The 19,609-nt window shown below is 45.8% G+C and overlaps 1 protein-coding gene across 1 annotated transcript; it reads right to left on the bottom strand.

The window, feature by feature from the left end:
• Positions 1 to 3,129: 3,129 nt before the first annotated feature.
• PGM1 (phosphoglucomutase 1) lies at positions 3,130 to 19,386 on the bottom strand. The gene is made up of 11 exons (XM_009287430.2): positions 18,682 to 19,386; positions 15,295 to 15,457; positions 14,864 to 15,010; positions 13,560 to 13,685; positions 12,368 to 12,558; positions 11,780 to 11,934; positions 11,063 to 11,178; positions 7,741 to 7,876; positions 6,099 to 6,282; positions 4,873 to 5,007; positions 3,130 to 3,901 (listed from the first exon to the last, which is right to left on the bottom strand). Exons 1-11 carry the CDS (start codon positions 18,937 to 18,939, stop codon positions 3,812 to 3,814), a joined length of 1,701 nt encoding a protein of 566 aa, XP_009285705.1. The 5' UTR covers positions 18,940 to 19,386; the 3' UTR covers positions 3,130 to 3,811.
• Positions 19,387 to 19,609: the final 223 nt, after the last annotated feature.

Raw genomic sequence — 19,609 nt, 5'->3', positions numbered from 1 at the left:
CACAGCACAGAAAACACAGCTCTCCCAGACTTGGGCACAAGCTTTCCCCGGGTCAGCAGCCGCCACGCTGCTGGACGACGATGCTGTACACACACACTCATGCTCACATACATACACCAACGGCTGATCAGCTGTTTGCAGAATGCAGCCCACGGGTTCTGCCAGCACAGCAGCTTAGCACAGCCTGCCTGTGGGCAGCAGCGTTTCTCACTTTGGCTTTTTGCCTTTATTAATATCTCCTTTTTTCTCTTTACCCTAAGACTGATCTAGATCATTTTATAGAGCAGCTATTAGGGTGCTAACACAATTTACAAAATGTTTTATTTGCAATTCTAGTTTGTTTTTATCATCACATCAGACTGAAGCTCTATGGTACAAATGTAAATTCTTTTCTCTCTTCGAGTATTTTATAATCACCAATTTACATTGTTTTCAAGTTTGTTATTAGCTGACCGAGAGATCAAATGTTTCCGTGCCATATGCGTCCCTACAGAAGAAGCTGTCAAGTAGATTTAGTCTTGGTCTTTCAAGCACTCAGAAGAAAGGAGACTCCCCAGATTAATTTGAAAGCTTCCTTGCTGACTGCATCTGCCCTTTCCTGGCTGCACGGCTCATGCTTCCAGACCGATTCATTTGACTAAAGTCACAGCAGTGTCTGTGGTAAGGATGCCTGACACGCGGTATGGAAATGGAGTCCTTCATTAAAGCCCCAAATACTCCAAACATTTTCTCCACTAAAACAATTACAAACCTCCTCTGCAGATTAAAAAGGGAACAGTGAGCCGGCTCCATGCTGCCGAGCAGCAGCAAAGAGAAGATGTTTTTATCATAGCCCAGTACTAAGTACCTTCAGGGAACAAGGGCTTCTATTAGAGGACTGAAATCCATATTTGCCAGTAAAAATGTTGGCAAAAAATCAGAAAGGAGGTTTCACAGCAGTGATTCGCTTGAATAGAAAAAGGGGCAGATGAGTTCCATGCTCACCCACATGAGCTGGGCCAGGGAAAGGGGATGGAGCAGAGATCTGACAATAGTAGTGAAAAGCAGTGGGGTTTGGTCCCGTGTCCCTGCTGCTCCTCTGCTACAAGTGCCATTGTGGCAGGCGCTGGGCTTAAGCGCCCCATGAGACAGCGCAAAAGGAGGACATGTGGTTGTTGCCACCCAGAGAAAGGCTGGAAGCAAGGATTTACAAGTGAGAGATCCCAGGTTTCATTACCAACCTCCAGCTCCAGCCATGCATCTTTTTTGACAGAGGAGATCAAAGTCGAACAGAGCACCCAGCTCACACCACAGATGCGCCTGGATCACGCAAGTTCACTTCAATACACCTTTCACTTACATGAGGACATCAGTAACAAATATGGGCTGGACTGCATTTAAGTTCCCTTTGCCGGTTTGATGTGAGGTTTTTTTTTTCTCCTTTCTCCCCTTAATGCAGATGCCACAGTGTTCGCTGGGATTTTGGATTTCTTTAGTGGTATTTTGTTAAGTGACACAGCATGGCTTGCTCTGGGTAAAGCATTTGCGCTCCCTATGAGAGGAACGCGCCTGCTGCTCTCTGCACCTGTACTGCCTCCCGGGAGGTTTTCCTTTCACTCGGCAGATTGCAAGCAGGAGGAATCAGGGGCTCAGCAGCAGCTGTGGAGGGAAAAGGTGCAGGAGTGAGTCCCCCGGGAGCCCGGCCGTGCAGGCAGAGCTCTGCACCTGCGCACAGTGGTTTGGGTAAGAGTCTTTGGCCACTCAGCACCTTCAACACATGGACTTTGGAGATCGACCTCCAGCATCTGTTTTTTCTGACGATCCCAATCACCAAAGCTCCTCTCCCTCACCATGTGCTAGAGTGGAAACTCTGGTCCATCTCCATGCACGAGTTGTTTGGGTTTGTTTTCTCCTTTTTGCTCGGAGTGGGAGAAAGCCATATGCCACTGCTGCTATTTTTCACTGTAAACAGGAATCCTTGTTGCTATAGTTTGTGGCCAGGCCTTGAGCACAAGCATTGCTTCCTCAGACAGATGACACAGGGTTTATTCAATAATCTCCTGGTATTCTTCTGCATTGCTGACCCGAATCCATCCAACACAGAGGCCATGGCTGGTCCAAAACCAGAGCACAGGGCGGACAGGGCTGTGGTGGAAGCGGCACAGCTGCAGCTTTCCCCCTGGACCGTTTCTCCATGCATCCCCGTGGACATGGCTGGCCAGCGGAGCCGGGCTGCAGGAGGGAGTGGGGACAGGAGCTCTGCGCCCCCCACCCAGCAACATCCAGCACCAGGGCTCAGGCAGACAACAAGCAGCAACAGGCTGTGAGGTTTTTTGTTTTTTAATATGCCCCACACCAAAGCAGCTCTGCCAGCAAAACTGTTAACGCAGATTGAGCGGAGAATTCTGTCCGTCAAGAGACACCTCACCTCTGTGAGGAAGATGAGATAAAGAGCCTTTTGTCAGCATATCTGCAGCTACCTCAGAAGTGGTGCTGGCAGTGTCCTGGTTAGGGTGCGTGTGGGATGTTTCACATTCCTGGAAAACAGAGCTGTTCCCTCAGGCCTGCCCAGGGACCCAGCCTGAATTTCAGCTGCATGGGCAGTACCACCACAGCAAGGCCCCGTGCTGCTGAGCCCAGCCAGGGCAGAGGGCAAGACGGGGCATGAATGTTGCAGGGATTTGGGTGACAAAGGCAAGCAAACCAAAAGGGGAAAGCCACCTAAACTCATTCCCACTAATGCAACTACTTTTATTAACATAGCTTAAGCCTTAACAGCCTGGAGATGGAGGGAATAAACCAACAGGGTCTTGTGGATTTACCTGGGGTTATTTTCCAGAGTCCCTCTCGTTGCTGGAGGGTGTCACCTCCATGGATGAGGGGCACTAAGTCAGCGGCATGAGCTCGTCTAGTCCTCTCCAGGGCAAAGTCAGCCGGTCTGGCCAGGAGCAGGAACATGGCTCAGCTCCAAGGGGATGGCTTCCAGGAAAAGGGCAGGAAGGTGCAGCTGCGGGGCGTTAACATGGAACAGCTACAACTGTTTCCAAAGTGACCCCCTCTGTGCCCTTGGATAAGATATTGCACATGAATGCCTGCAAATCTGATTATTCCAAGGATCTTACTATCCACGTTCAACCAAACAAAAGCTCATCAAAACAATCTTTTATTCTTCAAAAGGGAGCCTATCACCATGTAAGAAAATAAAAGAGCACTGAACAGTAATTGTAGCCCATATCAGTTTAATATCCTGCAATGCTTGTTATTGCTTATTTCTGTGTGGAGGGTTTGTTGTGGGTTTTTTCTTATACAGAAGGCAAATGGAGATCAATTTACATAATTTGTTTTTGAAAGGGAAAAATCCACGTAAGCAAAAAATACTCAGCCTTAATTCATAGCCATTGCTTATTCAGAGACATCACATTTAAAAGACTATGTATTAACAAAGATGAAGTATTTGAGCTTCTTTTCCACAAAAGTTTCCAAGACAGAAAAAAGCCTCTGTATTGTTGAGGAACTTAGTCTTTTTGTTATTTCTAGAGTCTTTTGTTTAAGAAAAAAAAAGTACATATGCTAAACCAAAAGGCTGTGCTAATGAGCACCATACACAAATTGCCAGCAGTGCTGTGTGACACAGAAAAGCAGCACAGCAACGTGCACACAAGGTGTTGACAGGGGCTGGGTTTTATTATCTATCCTTAGCAGTTGAATAGTGTTCTTAAATACAGAGATAAAATTAATATTCCTCTTTTAGTGACAGATTTGACAATAAAAGGGGAGACAGGCTGACTTCCTTCACTCGGTGTGCACTCCAGCACGGTGTCTGACCAAGCCTTTATGTTATGACAGTCGGACCGGTGCGGCCGGTTCTTTCATGAAGCTGTGAAAGTTTCAGTGCAATAGAAATGAGAGGTGCCAACATGACCTGCAGAAAGGAAAGAGATGGCTCAGAACCACGGAGCAGAGCAGCACGCGCAGCCTACACACAATGCGTCCACCCTTCCCTCGCAGGCATCTTGATGTCAGCCCAGGACACCCAAAGCTCAGCACTGCTGGTCAAGGGACTGTTTCAGGTTCACAACATGAGCTGCGGGACCAGTGAGAGGAATGGCGCAGCGACATATGCAGCGTTATGACCGCATGCAGGTTGGGAGAGAAAACCCGAGCACAGCTCCGGTGTTGCTGCTGCCACCCTCATTGTGCCGTACTCCGAACTCCGTTGCACCACTGGCACAGGACAGTTAAATCGTACGTTTAGTTTGTGCCTCTCAAACTGTGAAGGTTTTTTCCAGTCTTTTTGTCAATAATGGCACAGTAAGTTATGCAAAAAGAGCTCAAAGACTGTTTGCTGTGGAATATAAAATGAAGATTCTTTTCCTCCCGTGCCTACAAGAGAGGTCAACAGTATTTTTAAATGATGCTGTAACAAACATGTATTAAACTTAGTACAGAAGAGGTCAGTGCCATCTTATATACAACTGCATCTTTTTACCCCATTTTATTTGTTTTAAACAAGTATTTCCCAAATTTGGTATAGGAATGAGCTCATTTTATCCCTAGTGATGCAACATTTGAACTAGAAGGTCAGTTCAGGACTGAAACAGTGTCCTCCCACACCTGCAACCAGCCACAGATATAACATAAACAGGAAAACTAATGTGCCATTGCAGGCGCAGTTGTGAGGGATTCTGAGTAAGTAACACTTGTTCCACACAGAGCTGCTTTTTTTTTTTTTTTAATAAATCTATTTACATTGGGATTAAAGGTACCAAAGCCTTTGCTTCCAAAATACCTAGCACCTCCACAGAGCTCTAAGCAAAGCAGTGCTAAGCAAAGATTTAAGCTTTTTAGGAAGGTTGGGAGCCAGCGATGCCATGACTGAGATGCAGTGCTTACCTGTGGGTCTTCATGTATCTTCTGAGCATCCTTCTCATAGCTGTCAATGTACAGCCGCACGGTTGCTCCAGCACTGCCAGTACCGCTTAGTCTGAATATGATGCGGGAGCCATCAGAGAAGATGAGCCGCAAGCCCTGGTAAGAGAGAAGGGGAGGAGAAGAGCCTCTCAGCTACGTGCCTCTTGGGTACCCAAGGTATTTTCCATGAGACCCAGCATGGCTATGCCTGACCTGCATGATCCCCGAGCTCCTCCTCTTTAGAGAGCCACAGAAGGCTCCTCTGTTATCCTCTTCCCACTCCTGGAGGAGCTAGTGTCCCTCCTAACCTACTCTAGAGAACTTGCTAGAGCTCCTGAACACAAAGCACGTTGCTGCTGTAAGGTCCCTTGCCCCGCTGCTTGCTTGGAAACAAGAGCCAGGCACCGATTCTCTGTCAGACACACTATTACCAACCCACTGCTCTTCCACGAAAATAGGACATAAAGAAAATGCTCCTGTCATCCCACAGGCAAGGCAATCATTCCTGCAGGATTGCTCTATTATTCCTTCCCACTTACTATGCTTCCACGTTATGCTGTCAAACCAATCCCTCTACAGGACGTTTTTATTTCAATAATCTCTGGTGACAGGTTACTCATCTCACATGTATTTAATATCCCTGTGACTTCTGGAGCCTGGAACTCAATCCCCCCGTTACAGCCGCCCTGCACTGCTGCCTGCCCTCTTAGGGACAAGCACATGAGGAGTGCCATCACCTCAGAGACAAGTGCATCTAGGGAGGATTTGCTTGCAGCAACCTGGGGTTCTAGTGCTAGAGACACGACGCTACCTGAACAGGAGGGTTTGTGCCTCGTGCTCCAGTGGGGTTTCAACCCTTCATTCAGCACAACCCGTTTCTCAGCTGGTGACCCATCGCCCAAAGGAACCCCCTCAACTCAGCTCCTTCACTCGTTCCCCTCTGGGGTGGCTGTAGGGAAGCTCTGCTCCCCCTCCGGGCCCTGTTGGGGCTGGAGCAGCCTCCAGACCCTTCCCTCTCCAAGGCAGCAATTTCCTTCACGCAGGGCAGGATCCCACGAGCAAACACAGGGCAGAAAAAATTTTCCAAGGGACAAACGCAACATTTGACTTTAAAGCAGGTGCAAATGCAACAGAAAAAGATTAAACCCAAAATACACAGCGCAACATCCCTCTGAAGTCACGTTCAGCGCAGGCGAGGTTATGCCCACCTGGTTTCTGGAGACACTTCCATCCACGGGATCGTTGTACTCAAAATTATCAGCTTTCTCAACCGCGTAGACTTTGTCACCACATGATAACTGCTTCCCCACAAAGGAGCGGTCAAACATCACAGTCTCCAAATCCTTCATCATTTTGTTAGCTGCATCTGCATCCACCTCTTCATAGTCGTATCTACAACCAATCACCACAAAACAAAGATTAGGAAGGGGAGGCTGTAATGAGTAGCAATGTTTTGTGATGCCCTTGTTGAAACACTGCGGTCTGCCCCATAGATGTTCTCTACGCCCTTACTAAAGGAGAGGACAGGAAGAAAAGTGAGGAGAATCTGTGTGCAGCAATATAGCTACGATCCAATACAAATCTGTGGGATACACTGCAACATATCACAGACATTCGGCATCAGGAGAGATGAAAGCGCAAATTGTGCTGTCTTGTGCTAAGCATATCGAAGACAGAGGGCTAGACTCCAACAACGCTGACTGCAGAGAATTTATTCTAATTCTGCCAATAGGATCTCAACAGGTTCCTTGTGATAACAATTTTGCCTGAACATCCTCATGTGCATCCCCACAGCAAAATGCAGGTGTGATTGCAGCACATGATAACATACCAGTGCCAGCTTTGATCTCATTAACCTGGGTAGGAGAGGCAGCAGAGAGCAGCTGGAGCACACATCAAGATCCGAGACTTTGTACTCTGATTGCCAGTGGGATTTGCGCCGCTTTTATTTACCCCGCTGGCTAGATGAAGCATGCACAGGCTTGCTAACCTGCCTACCATTGCACTTAGCTTGCTATGCAGACATACCTCTGGTGCTAAAAGACTGCCTTTTTATTCTAGACTTTGGCATTTTTTCCACAGGTTTAAATGCCTCAGATGTATGCTGGCTTTGTGGTGTGGGGGGAAAAAAAAAAAGGAAGAAAAAAAAATAAGAAGGAAAAGGCAAGTCCTTTCATTTGGCAATTTGAGACAGAATTTTCATGTAGGTCTTCCAAGCTGAGAGATTTCTGCCTAATGCTTTCACTCCAGATGGCGTTCCCACCTCTGCTTATGTGCAGGTTGGTTCTCACTCCTCCCCTTTTCATCTTCCATGTCTACTGCCATTTAAATTAGAGCATTTTGGGACTGGACAGAAACTCAACCAGGTAAATAACGGCCTAGGAGCTGGGCATCCATTCAGTAAGACATTGCCAATCACTGAAGACATTACAAATTAACTTGTGATTTGTGGTCTCAAGAAATAAACTGTTCCAATGGCAAAAGAAGATTCTTGCAAGAAAAAAAATCTCCATTAAAAGAAAAAAAGATACCTTGCAGATATAAAATGTACAGCCTTTGCAGACTTTGATACTTACTAGATTTATGTTTAGAATAACAAATCCTAAACTGGACATCATGAAAGGTTAAGGTGAATACCCACTGTTTTATTTAACCCAGATATGTTGCATACTGCAGCAAACTGCTCAGGGAGTTTTAAATTACTGCAACAGGACAGAAACAGCAAGTGTAACGAGGTGGGAACAGCACTGCGGTACCACATGCTGGTGCCGTCAGTGCTTGGGGCTCTGACCTTGGAGGGTCGAACACAGGACAAAGGTAAGTGTGAGATGTCAGGAGCACCTTCCCCACCTGGTGAAGAAGTTCCTGCCATACTTCTGCCAGTGATCCTTCATGATGTCCTCCACGCTCTGCTTGCGGGTGGCTAGGATGGACAGCCAAGCCAGGACAGCCCACAGCCCGTCCTTCTCACGGATGTGGTCGGAGCCTGCAGAGAGCCACAGCAGAAACACATTTCCCACCTCCTTTCACACGAGAGTCTGTGCTAGGGCCCTACCTTGTCTTCTCTCCTCCATCCAACCGGCAGCCGTACAAACTCACAAATGCAAGGCATTTCATGAGCTTGATCCAAGATATCATCTGCTTTTAGCTATAGCCCAAATAAAACATTCGGCCCCTTTTAACACACACGCACACACACACGCGTGCGCTCTCTCTCTCTCTCTCTCATTGTTCACAGATCCTTAATTCTGTTCCCAAGGAAGTAATGGAGAATGCATGGTAAAAAGGTCTTAAAAAAAAAAAGGGGGGGTGGGGGCAAATATAAAGGAACAGCTCAGAAAGGACTAACATCAACCTCTTCAAGCAGTTGTCACGTACCATCTGCCAAATCAGCACATATTCTGGCTGAGCACCAAGAAAAATGTCAGCCCGCGCTGACTCTGAAATTACCCCACAATGGAGAGAAGAGCAGCCTGTCAGACAGCACCAGCCACCCGGGCTGGCAAACAGCAGGGCAAGGAGAGACTTCGTTCACGTGCGGAAACCAGAAGAGAGCCTCATGCCTGCTCTCACTCCCACACGCCAGGCACTGAAAGCCTGTAAAAGACCCTGTTTTGGCTAGAAGAGGATTCCTCCAAAGCAAGCATTGCACAGAGAGTAGGAAGCCGTCAGAAGCCAGCCCAGCCTTGCCCTGGGAGCACACTGAACAGGGGCCGACAGTGTCAGGGCAGGGACTGCACAGCACTGAGGCCCTTGGGAAACCTGAGAGGGTGTTGCAACTTAGACAGCACCCTGAACACCTAAATTAAACGAGGGATCAAATGGCAGCCCAGAATACATCCAACCCAGACTCCATGCTTCTGGCTTGCGAGTTCGGCGCTGGGCCCCACAGATGCACAACTTCTGAGTTTTATCCTTTGAGCTGTGGAAAACCTCCAAACAGGTATTAATGAAATCCCACGGAGCCAGGGTATGCCTGCTAATGCAGAGAACACTCCAGAGCTGCCATTTTACCCTCTGAAGAACTGCCAGAGTGGGCAATCATCTGGGGAAAAAGGCTGGGGGTTGGGGCATGGGTTACGTGGCGCTTTACACAAATCCCACTATTGTGGACGCAGCGATAAATTATCCTCACGGTCCTTTACAGCGCAGAGAGCTGTACAGAGGTGATGGAGAGGAATGCTAAATAAACAGAAGTCCCATGTGATGTATCAACTTATTGCTGGAATAAAATACCCAAAAAAGCAAGCAGGAATTCTGTCATATCACATTACTCTAATTGCTCCTGGACTCCAGTCCCACCGGGTCACAGTTTGTTTCAATTTTTACTGGGTCTATTTGGCTGCTCCTTCACCTCTCTCCCCTTCAGCACTCATATTCTGTCCGGCTCCAAACAACTCCTCATTAACTTACTATCAAACAACCTTCCTCACTCCTTTTCATTCCTTAAAGTGCATTTGCCAGATGGACAAACCCCCTTTCCATTGCAGGGGGTGTCCAACACTCCTGGGCCCTTTCTTAATCTGTCCCCCCCAAACGGCTTCAGTCCCTGGCCACTCAAGTGTGATGCTGTATGGCCAAAATCTCAAACCTCTCTCTCAGCCCCTGCTGCAAATGGAATCAGTCACTTTTATTTGTAGTGTAGAGTCACTTACCTATTGGGGGATGGAGAGAAACTATGAGCTCATTGTTCATACAATAAAAGATGGAAACCATTTTAGAGAGCTGCTCATTAGAGACCATCTCCTATCAGCAGCTCCATGAATCATTTGCTGCTTTTTGTTTTTATTTATTTACTGAAATGCCGGTGCCCTCTCATTAGCCAAAGTCAGAACATAAACTTAACGCACGCTGAAATCATTCAGGACAAAACTCCAAAATCTTTCTTTACTCACGATTTACTTCAAGACTTCTTTACAGAGATACCACATTTTCTGAAATTCTCCTTTCCTTCCAACCTGAGGCCAAATCCCATGTATCAGAATAGCATTCAATTGTGAAAATATTGCCACTGAAGACTGCTTCAGCTTCACAGCAAACTGCTTTCAACCAGAGTCTTCGATACCTTTTCCTCAGCTACAGAAAAGCTGGGGTAATCCTTTCATGTCAAGCTGTGCACCCCAGTTCCACAAAGCCCTTAATTTCAGGCATTTGGGGATTTAAGGCCATCCCTGCTCTGTGAGACACCCACGCACAGGCTAAAATGTTTTTCTGAAATATGGGGTGGTGGAATGAAAACACACAAGGTTTGAGCCTGAGATCATCCAACCTAAATTCCCTCGAGACCTTGTGCCTTGCATATCCTACCAGCTGCCCCCGGTCTTCAGAGGTCTTTAGAGAAGGAAAAAGAAGATGTCGGGAAGAATTTAGACCAGGTAAAACTCAGCCTTTGTGCATGAATTAGGTGCTGACCTCCTGCATGCAGGGAAGGTCCCATTTCCACAGTCAGGACGTTAAAACCATGTGGTAGATGCCATGGGAGAACTCAGAAACTGCCAAGGCCTCCCGGGAACACTGCGCGTTTTGAGCACACCGCTCCGATGCAGAGCAAAATCTGCTCACTTTAACTTCCCTGCACAAATAATAGTTTTGTGTCACGTGCACACCCCTAGTAAATTCCTTAAGATGTTCACTTTGTTTCTCAGTAACCTAATAACTTGCTTAGACTGTTCAAAGGCAAGTGTTAATTTAAACTTTATAAATCATACCTTGTTTTTAGAACAGGAAAATGAGGGCCCTATTAAGCTCAGAGATTTAATAGTGACCTGAAACCTTCCCTAATAAAACTGCATGCTCCAAACCATATTTCTTTCCAGAAATGAAAACATTTAGAAGGTTTTCCTGGCCACCAAGAGTTGAAAAATACATTTAACACTGCACTTAATCCCTATAGACTCAATGACCGGGCTAGTAAAGAGGCCCTTAAACTTCCTGCATATCTACATATGCCTTCCTAAATAACTGAAAGGAGAACTAGCTCTTGCCTGACAAAACTTTTAGCATTGTGTTCGTTTCCACCAGTGATTCTTGCAAGCTTTTTTTTTAAATTATTTTATTATTTTAGAAGCATTAACAGCTACACATGAAAGATAAATCCCAAGCTACCCAGCACAACAAAGAACTGAGAGGAGGAATAATACCATCATTGGTGAAATCAGGAATGCTGACTTACCAGTACCAAAACTTTCCTCTCCACACAGAGACAGTTTGTTTGCATCCATCAAGTTTCCAAAGAACTTCCAGCCAGTTGGAGTTTCATATAAAGCAATCTTTGTAGCATGGGCCACCCTTCAAAGGTAAGAAGGCTAAGTCACATTACAGCTGGACTCTTAGCGCTCCCGTGTGAAATACTGCAGTAGGAGCTTCAGTTGCTACCAAGCATCTCTTTTGGGGTAACGCTGAAGGCAGGTCATGCCACTGTTTTGTTTTTTTTTTACAACAAGCAATTCTTTGTACAGCAATCCTCTATTTTATCCCGGTGTAACGTTTGGGAAATGGGTGGGATGCGCAACTAAAGAATAAATACAAACACATAGCTCTTCTAAAGCAATTTTAAGTCGTAGATCTCAAAGCATTTAACAAAGAAAGTTTCACTATCAAATTAAAAAAAGGGTGGGGAGGGTCACTTGTTTGGGCCTATCGGTAGAGAAGAGAAAGAGCCAAGAGCGGAGCCCAGCTCTGCCATGTCCCCAAACAGGATTTAATGCATTAAACTTCACTGCCTCCCCTGGCAGCCAGCCCGCAGCAGCCCCGACGCTGCTTCACCCTTCAGGCGGACCATGCACTCACTTCCCACTATAGACATGTGTTAAACCACAAAAAAGGGACAGTCCCTCTCCTTGGCAGGGCTCCCCTCCCTGCTCCCACTGCGTACAGAGGTAGATGCTACCTATCGAGAGCCCCACTGGTGGGCATGCTCCGGGCAAAGCCACGGACTCCGGTTTGCTGGAAGTAAGGGATACTGAAAATATTGGCAGCGATGACGGCAACGGAGTCGGAGGGGTTCACAAAGAAGCCGTGTTTCCCAAGAATCATATTGCGATCCTGGTGAAGACAAGAGAGAAACAGCTCTCATCCCCGCTTAGCGCAAAAAGGCTGCAATGGCAGAAGTTATTCTACTTGGCAGGCGCAGCCTATAAACCCAACGACTCAGAGATTTTTGACTGCACTGAAATAAATACAGAGTTTTGAAAAAGTTAAATAGCAACACCTGTATAGTATTTCACCTTCCTGCTAATTTTTCACAGCCTTTAAAGCTACTTAAATACAGTTTGGGCTTCATTATTAACACAGTAGCCAACTATTGCCATGGTGGCAAACTGCAGCAAGCGGTTCACTTCTACTTGCAATTACAGAAGGGAGAGAGGGAGAAAAAAAGGTCTTTGCCTTCGTCCTTCTCTGCTTAAAAGCAGATTAGCGGTCACTCCCCCACAACTGACTAGAGGGCAAAAAGGTGAATACAGAACAGCCCGTTTACCCCGTCTCCGTCAAAGGCAGCTCCGAAGTCATATTCTCCCGTCTTCATGGTCTGGACCAGGTCAGCAGCATAGGTTAAGTTGGGGTCAGGATGGTGGCCACCAAAGTCCTCTAGCGGGATGCAGTTCACAGCTGAATTTGCTGGGGCTCCAAGCTCTTCACACAGGATCTTTTTTACATAAGGGCCCACAACTATCACAGCAAAACATGAAGAGGAAACGAGTCAGCCTCTGCCCTCAGGCAGCTCTGCACCAGCCACGTAACCACCCAGGCCTCCGGTCTGCTCACTTTGGGTCAGTTTATATGGTTTTGGTACTAAAGCACAAGCACTCACATCAAAAGCCCCAAGCAGCACAATGGCGTGCTTAAGCCTGATCCATCCAGGCACACAAGCTCTTGCCAAAGCAAGCTTTCCAGCTAAGGGGCTGTCCCACTAAGTAAGTGAAACCACTCATGGGTTTAGAAGCGAGGATGAGCCTATGCCAGGGGCTCAGCACATGAGCCAGGACCCCACTGTGAAGGGCTTATGCCCCAAGTGCACCGAGGTATTAGTACGACAGCCCCATATAACAGAACAAAACACGTGTGATTCACAGACATCCAGCAGTACAATAGGATTTACTGCTCTCAAACGCTAATAATGTAGACAATAAAAAATAAGTGAGCATAGGAATGGGAATGGCCTGGAGACAAGAGAAACAAGATGCTAAGAAAGCTAGGGTGCTCCCGAAAATGTCTATTGAAAGAGACTCACAAGGTTGGCTTATATATTAAATTATATAAAACAGTCCAATGGTCCCATTTTTGTACCGAAATATCTATGGGCAGACCTTTGCCTAACTGCTGTGACCTCCACAGGACATCGACTGATGCAAAGTCTGCCAGGGCAGCTCGAATCACAGCATCAGTGCTAACCTCCTCTGTCTCTCAGGTGTGGACTGATGTGTGTGAGCCACACAGCATTCCCCCCGAACCCCAAACATTTCCCAAGTCCAAATATTTGACAAAAGAAAACAATATAAAAGAATAAAAAGCTTGCCTGCAAAAAGAAAAATGCAACGTGTTGCAAAACAAGAAACAAATTTACAAATGATGGATACAAATACCAGAAAAAAGTTTTCTCTCTGAAGTAAATGGGAAAGCCTGGGGACACCTGGCACCCTGCAATCCCACAAACCCAAGTCCACCCGTACCTCCGTGCATAGCATCTATGCGAATCTTGAGGTGGTTTTTCCCAGAAAGCAGTTCCTTTAACGCATTGAAGTCAAAGATGTTCCTCAGCATATTCGCATAAGCTTCTACCGAGTCCACAATTTCCACTGGGAAAAAAAGTAAATAGAGACCAACTCTCAGAGTCTGAAATCTTTGCAGAAAAACAATTTTGCTACACGTGGTGGTGTGCTGACAGTCCTTAGTGCAAAGGGCCGGGGCTCAGCATAAAGCCTTTAAACATCCCATAGAATCATTTCATAAAGACAGTAATAATGGTCCTCTATTAAGAATTTAATTACAGGCTGTCACTGCTAATCGGGTTACAGACCAAACGGACCAACAAAATCTTTAAGACAAACACTGCTCCCAGCTACGGCTCCCTGGATTTCTTTCGAGAGGGCTCAGTCCCACTCTGCTTACCTGGAGAGTGGGATTAAAGGAAGAGGGGAAAGAAAAAAAAAAGGGGAAAGAAAAAAAAAATACAAAAACAGATCTCCAATTTCCACCAAAGTCAACAGGAACTGTGCACCTAATAGTTTGAAAAAGTTGCAGCTTTGCAACTAGGCCATACAAAGACAGAGCCATGAAAACCCCATTAACATAAAAATCCCACTACAGAGAAATGGGGACTGAGAGAATTGCCAAATTCTATAATCTTTTAATTTTTTTTTTTTTTTTAAATTACAAGCACAGGTCACCAGGAGGTGGTAAAAAAATACCTGCAGTAAGTGTTTTTCAAAAGTCTTTTTTTAATGTATTTTCATATTTCACTGCTCATTGACAAAAGTCACGTGTGAAATGTAATGGCTTTCCCACTCACAGAGAGCACTTTGATATGTGAAATCATGGAAAAAAAGATCAGTTACAAAGATTAAACACCAACACTATAATTTTTAATCAGGAAAATGCACTTTAACCACAGAGTTGCCTGTTTCACAAGTACATGTTAACGGTAGCCTTACAGACAGAATAGTCCCTGATTTTAGTGAAGTTTGATGGATCAGATTTACCTACTGAAGTACAACCTTCTGTAGGACAGAAACAATGATATAATTAAAGTATCTACACAAGGCCAGATGCAGGCAAAAAAAAAAAAACCAAAAAGCCAGGATGCCAGGGTGACCAGGAGCGATGTCCTTGCTTGGATTGCCCAAGAGATGAGAAGGAGAGGTCAGAATTGCCACGTCTGTCCTTCAGAAACACCAGATGTCCTTGCCCGTTCATGGCAGGTCCACGCTAACTCCACCTGAAAGGAAACTTTCCAAGAGGAAGAAGAGGCGTTTACCTGTAAATGGTTTAAATTTGTTCTCCAGGTCAAACTGCTGTTTCCCAATGGTGCTCAGGTCCACCTGGAGATCTGGGCAGATTGCATACTCTTCAATTTTCTTGCTGATTTGGAAAATTTTGTCCGTGATACCTTCAGGGGCAGGACCTGCAAGATAAAATGGGCAAAGGGGAAGACGTTAAAGAATCAGACTGCAAGAGGAGTGTGCTTCAGAAATACAGCAAAAGACCTGGGGCTGGGAATACCTCCGTAGGAGAGGAATATCAGGGTATGAGGGGAGCAGATCAATCACTTGCTCTGTTTAGGGAAACCCACTGCTCAGGGCACTGAATCTCTGTGATATTAAGACAGTTAAATTGAGTTCCTTGGGGTCAACACAAGAAACGGCCAAACAGAAACAAAGCAAATCAAAACAAACCAAGTGACTTTACCTCCATTGGCAATATTGAATTTAATGCCAAAGTCTCCATTGGGCCCACCGGGGTTGTGGCTGGCTGTCAGAATGATGCCACCAATGGCTTTGATTTTCCTGATGATGCAGGACACTGCGGGGGTGGAGAGAATGCCGTTCTGCCCGATGACCAAGCGGCCAATCTGAAAATTAAAGAGCAAACCAAACTACTCTGAGTCCCAAATCCTAAAACCAGCAAAACCACCAAACCCCCAAACACTGGTGACAGGTAAACCAGAGCCTCCAGGAGAGATGCTGCTTCTCTGCAAGCAAACAGCTTGTTCCTGGGAGGCTGCTGAAACTCTCCGCTGTGTACAGTAAAGGTCAGCATCTGACCGCGCTCTGTTGTGCCTTTTTAGCATTTTCCTTTATGAATGCTGCAGTTCAACTGGAAATGGCAGCTTGCACTGAAGAGCTGAGCTTTCCAGAGGCATCTAAACAACAACCAAAAAAAAAAAAAAAAAAAAAAAACCAAGCCCCAAACCCTTTGGCTATGGTCTCGAACTTTGCTTTCAAAAGACACAATGGGATTGAGAGAACCCAAAACAAAACAAAAATCGAACAACATCCCTACTCCCGTGGGACCAGCTGTAGATTCTCTTACTTGCAGCGGGTAACACACCTCCTTCCCATAAATTTAGTAATATCACCGAGATTAAATCCAGACCAATGTGCTAAGCAATACAAGGTAATCAGGATCCGGTTGCTGGCGTTCATGTAATAAAACAGAAGATGAATATTTTTCTGGAAGAACACGCTCCTTACCATAGCCCCCAAATGAGGTGACAGAGATTTAAAAAAATACCAGACCTCCATCAACCGAGGAGATTAGACCCTGTATACGACTGAGAAAAGAGGAGGAATTTAATTCAAACACAAGATAAATCAGAAAACAAAAGGCAGTGTTCCCAGACTGAAGGTCCGCGTTCGGTGCTAAGCCAAGGGCACTTGGATGACTGCGATTCCTCTCACACGGCACTGCCTGGTGCTAAGCCCCGGCTTCACTGCTGATCGGTTATTACATGCTACAGCTGTCACAGACTGGCTGGGTGAGCGAGGCGCCGCTAAAAGAACTGCACCTCTAGCAAACAACAAGCATAAATGTGAAACAGCAGTTTATAAACCCAAACTGAATGCCCTTCTTTCAGCTGGCCATAGTAGCTAATATTACAGCCCTCACAGTGCCTACCTACCAGGCTGATCGCACTAGTTTATTACGCCATACATTTAATTTGAAGTAGCCCAACCTACACAGGTTTTGCTTTCTTCCCCACTCTCAGTCCAAGCCAGCACACCTTGTCTCATGTTTTATTCCAGCCTCCAAGTCTTGCTCCTTCAATTTCACTGAGAATTAATGCAGTCTCCAGGAAGCTCCTCTCTAAAACTTCATCTTTTGTTTCCCAGCTTCCTTTTGAGAGTCACGTTCAGCCGCAACGCCCCTCTGCATGGGTGCTCTGCCAGGCCTCGCATGCAGCTCAAGGGATGCTGCGGAGGACTGGCAAAACAAGGGAGTTTCTCTCCCAAACCACACAGCAGCTGCAGGAGAGCTGGATGAACACATCAAATCTGTTGTCCTTACCAAACCTGTTCTCGCCGCACACCTGAACTGTGGCTTTTGCATGTGCATTGCTGCTCCCGCAGCAAGGAAGGAAAAGAAAAACTTGTCTCCGTACAAGCTGCTCTGTGATTTGGGGTCCTCTTTGGCTTTCAGAGATTTTCAGCTGTCATTCCCCACCCATCCAATGCTAAATCCTTTGTGGTAACCACTGGAAAAGGTTGCTCAGTGCGGCAGCGTGCTGAGCAATTTACACTTAATCTTTTTTTAATTATCTGGAATTTCTTATGAGAAAAAAACTAAGGATGTAATGATGCAGAAATACCTTTCACAGAATGCTCAGAACAGACCCGTTCACAAACAGACCCGCTTTGTGTGGCGACAGCACTTCGAAGCAATCCAGGCAACACTTCCACGCTAGTTTTACTGAAAGCCCCACTAAGATGCACACGGGCAATAAAGGAGACCTCCTGCGGCCCCCCTCCTCCCCCCAGTGATTTTCACATACTCAAAACACGATATGCATGCCCTCTTCGTGTTTTTTTATATTTGAAAACATCCTTGGACTCATCCCTTCTATTCTATAGAGCAAGATGAGCACAGTGCTGCTAGTCACAGCTATTAGCCAGACTCTATAAAAACAATCAATGAAAAAAATCAAAACCAGCAGCGAAATGAGATTTTAGCCAGACATGGGCCACACTGCTGGAAAGAAATGCATGGGAAAGTCTCAGCTGGTGAAGAGCAGTCTAATCTCACCTTTACCAGCAGAAAATCTGTCCTAGTGTCAAGCAGTGCAAGCAGCAGGCCTGGCTCTTTGTGCACATTTTCCAGCTCTTCTGCTCAGCCCATACACTGACTTAAGAGGAATACATTAATTTGCAATGCCAAAGGATTCCCCCCCCCGCCCCTAAGATGGAAAATACATCGATTTAAAAAAAAAAAAAAAAAAAAAAAAAAAAAAAAAAAAAAAAGAGTTCTCTCCTCCTATTCTCCCATTCACTACTAATTACCCTGTTGTGAGCAGGTAAGTTTTTCTGTCAAACAAATTCCTAAGAGCCAGGTCTCTTAGTGTAAAGTTTGCTCTGCACTAAGTGATCCAGGAGAGACAGCAGAGTCTTTTCTTCTTAAAAAGCAGAAGGAAACAAAGACCAAACCCCAATGCCCAAGAGTCTTGCAGTGCACAAACCGTGCTCTACTGCAAACAGACAAGCCTTCTGTTCTGCTTCCAAAATACAGATTTCCAGCACAATCAGAGATCACTGTAAAGGTTGCCACTCACTTGCTAACTCTTATCTTATTTCAATTTTCAAAGGCTCCCGGAGTACGTATCACATAGCCACAACTTATACCTGTTGAGAAAGAAACAACCACGTTTTGCCTTTTCATTTGCTGAGCAGCTCAGACCAATGCTGAAAGACCTTCTGCCAAGCTGCCATTGAACAGCGAGCCATGGCTCTACCAGTTACTTCGCTTCTGAACACTATCAGGGTTTTATGATCTGATGGAGAGACTATGAAATCCACAGGTGCCAATAGCTTGTGGCATGTCAAAACACAAAACGAGAACACACAAAAACCAAGCAGTATTTATTTTTCTTTGCTGCATGTGTATTCCCACATACTTCTATCCAACTGCATCACTTAAAAGTGAAAAATCAGTAATTTCTATGCTACCAAACTGATTTTCCATTAAAAAGTTAACTATTAGCAGCTTTGGGGAAATTAAATCTCATACTGACTAATTTATTATGGTTTTCTGCATTTATCAGCTACACAACTACAGGAATTTAGTCATTTAACATTTACCAACCCCATTGGCAGCAGCCATTTGGACTATCAGTTCCACTGCAGACTTATTAAGGTATCTCCCATCACCTCCAACTACCATAGAAGATCCTTGTCGCTCTCTTAGGTCTATGGAAAAAAATATACTCTGGATAAAATTCTGCAAATAGTTCATCTTGGATTCAAAATAAAAGGTCTTCTTCCGTAATCCACTGGTTCCTGGTTTCTGGTCATTGTAAGGAGCTGTTGGCATGGTCAACAGAGGCAGAGGAGCGTCTTCCATGTTCTTTTTTCATACAAATGCATTTAAAAAGTAAATTATGCCAAAATACAAAAATCAATCTTGACACCAGCAATGGCCCACCTATTAGACAGAAGTTCAGTGAAGTTGTTGAGCACCTAAAAATAGCTCCTTGAACCTTGAGCTGAATGCGGTTTCTGTAACTGAAGACGTTTTCTTGCACTTGTTGTGGAGAATCAATGTCACGGAGAATACACAATTCCACGCTGCCGTCCCTCACTGAAACAGCTGGGAAAAGGGGATTTTTGTCGTCTTTATCATCCTCTGTTCTCCACAGGCACAGCTCCTTGTCATTCCGTGCTGTCACCCACCAGAGCCCAGCACAGTCAATCCATCCGGTTCTCCCTTAGGGCAGGGGCGACTGGGGAGGCGGTGAGCAGCTCAGCCCTCTGCTCGGATGCACCGATGTGCTGCCCCGGCACAGAGCCCAGCGTTTTCGCCAGCCAAGCAGATCTGCAGAGCAGCACCAGGCCGCTGGCCGGGGCCGGCCGTCGCACCACTCCCTGGGGCGGCAGGTCCCCGGGAGGTAAGCCTCCAGCGGGCATGGCAGTGCTCTGCTGGAGTTATTTTGCAAAGTCTGTTGAGTTAAAGGTCACTCTTAAAATGGAAGGCAACAGATCTGTTACCTACAGTTTGCTCATACGACTCCTGC

The sequence above is a fragment of the Aptenodytes forsteri genome, unplaced genomic scaffold, assembly GCF_000699145.1.
Source record: "Aptenodytes forsteri isolate BGI_AS27 unplaced genomic scaffold, ASM69914v1 Scaffold119, whole genome shotgun sequence".
Taxonomy (NCBI): domain Eukaryota; kingdom Metazoa; phylum Chordata; class Aves; order Sphenisciformes; family Spheniscidae; genus Aptenodytes; species Aptenodytes forsteri.
Note: the sequence above shows the minus strand (reverse complement) of the source record. Positions and strands in the feature narration are given on the sequence as shown.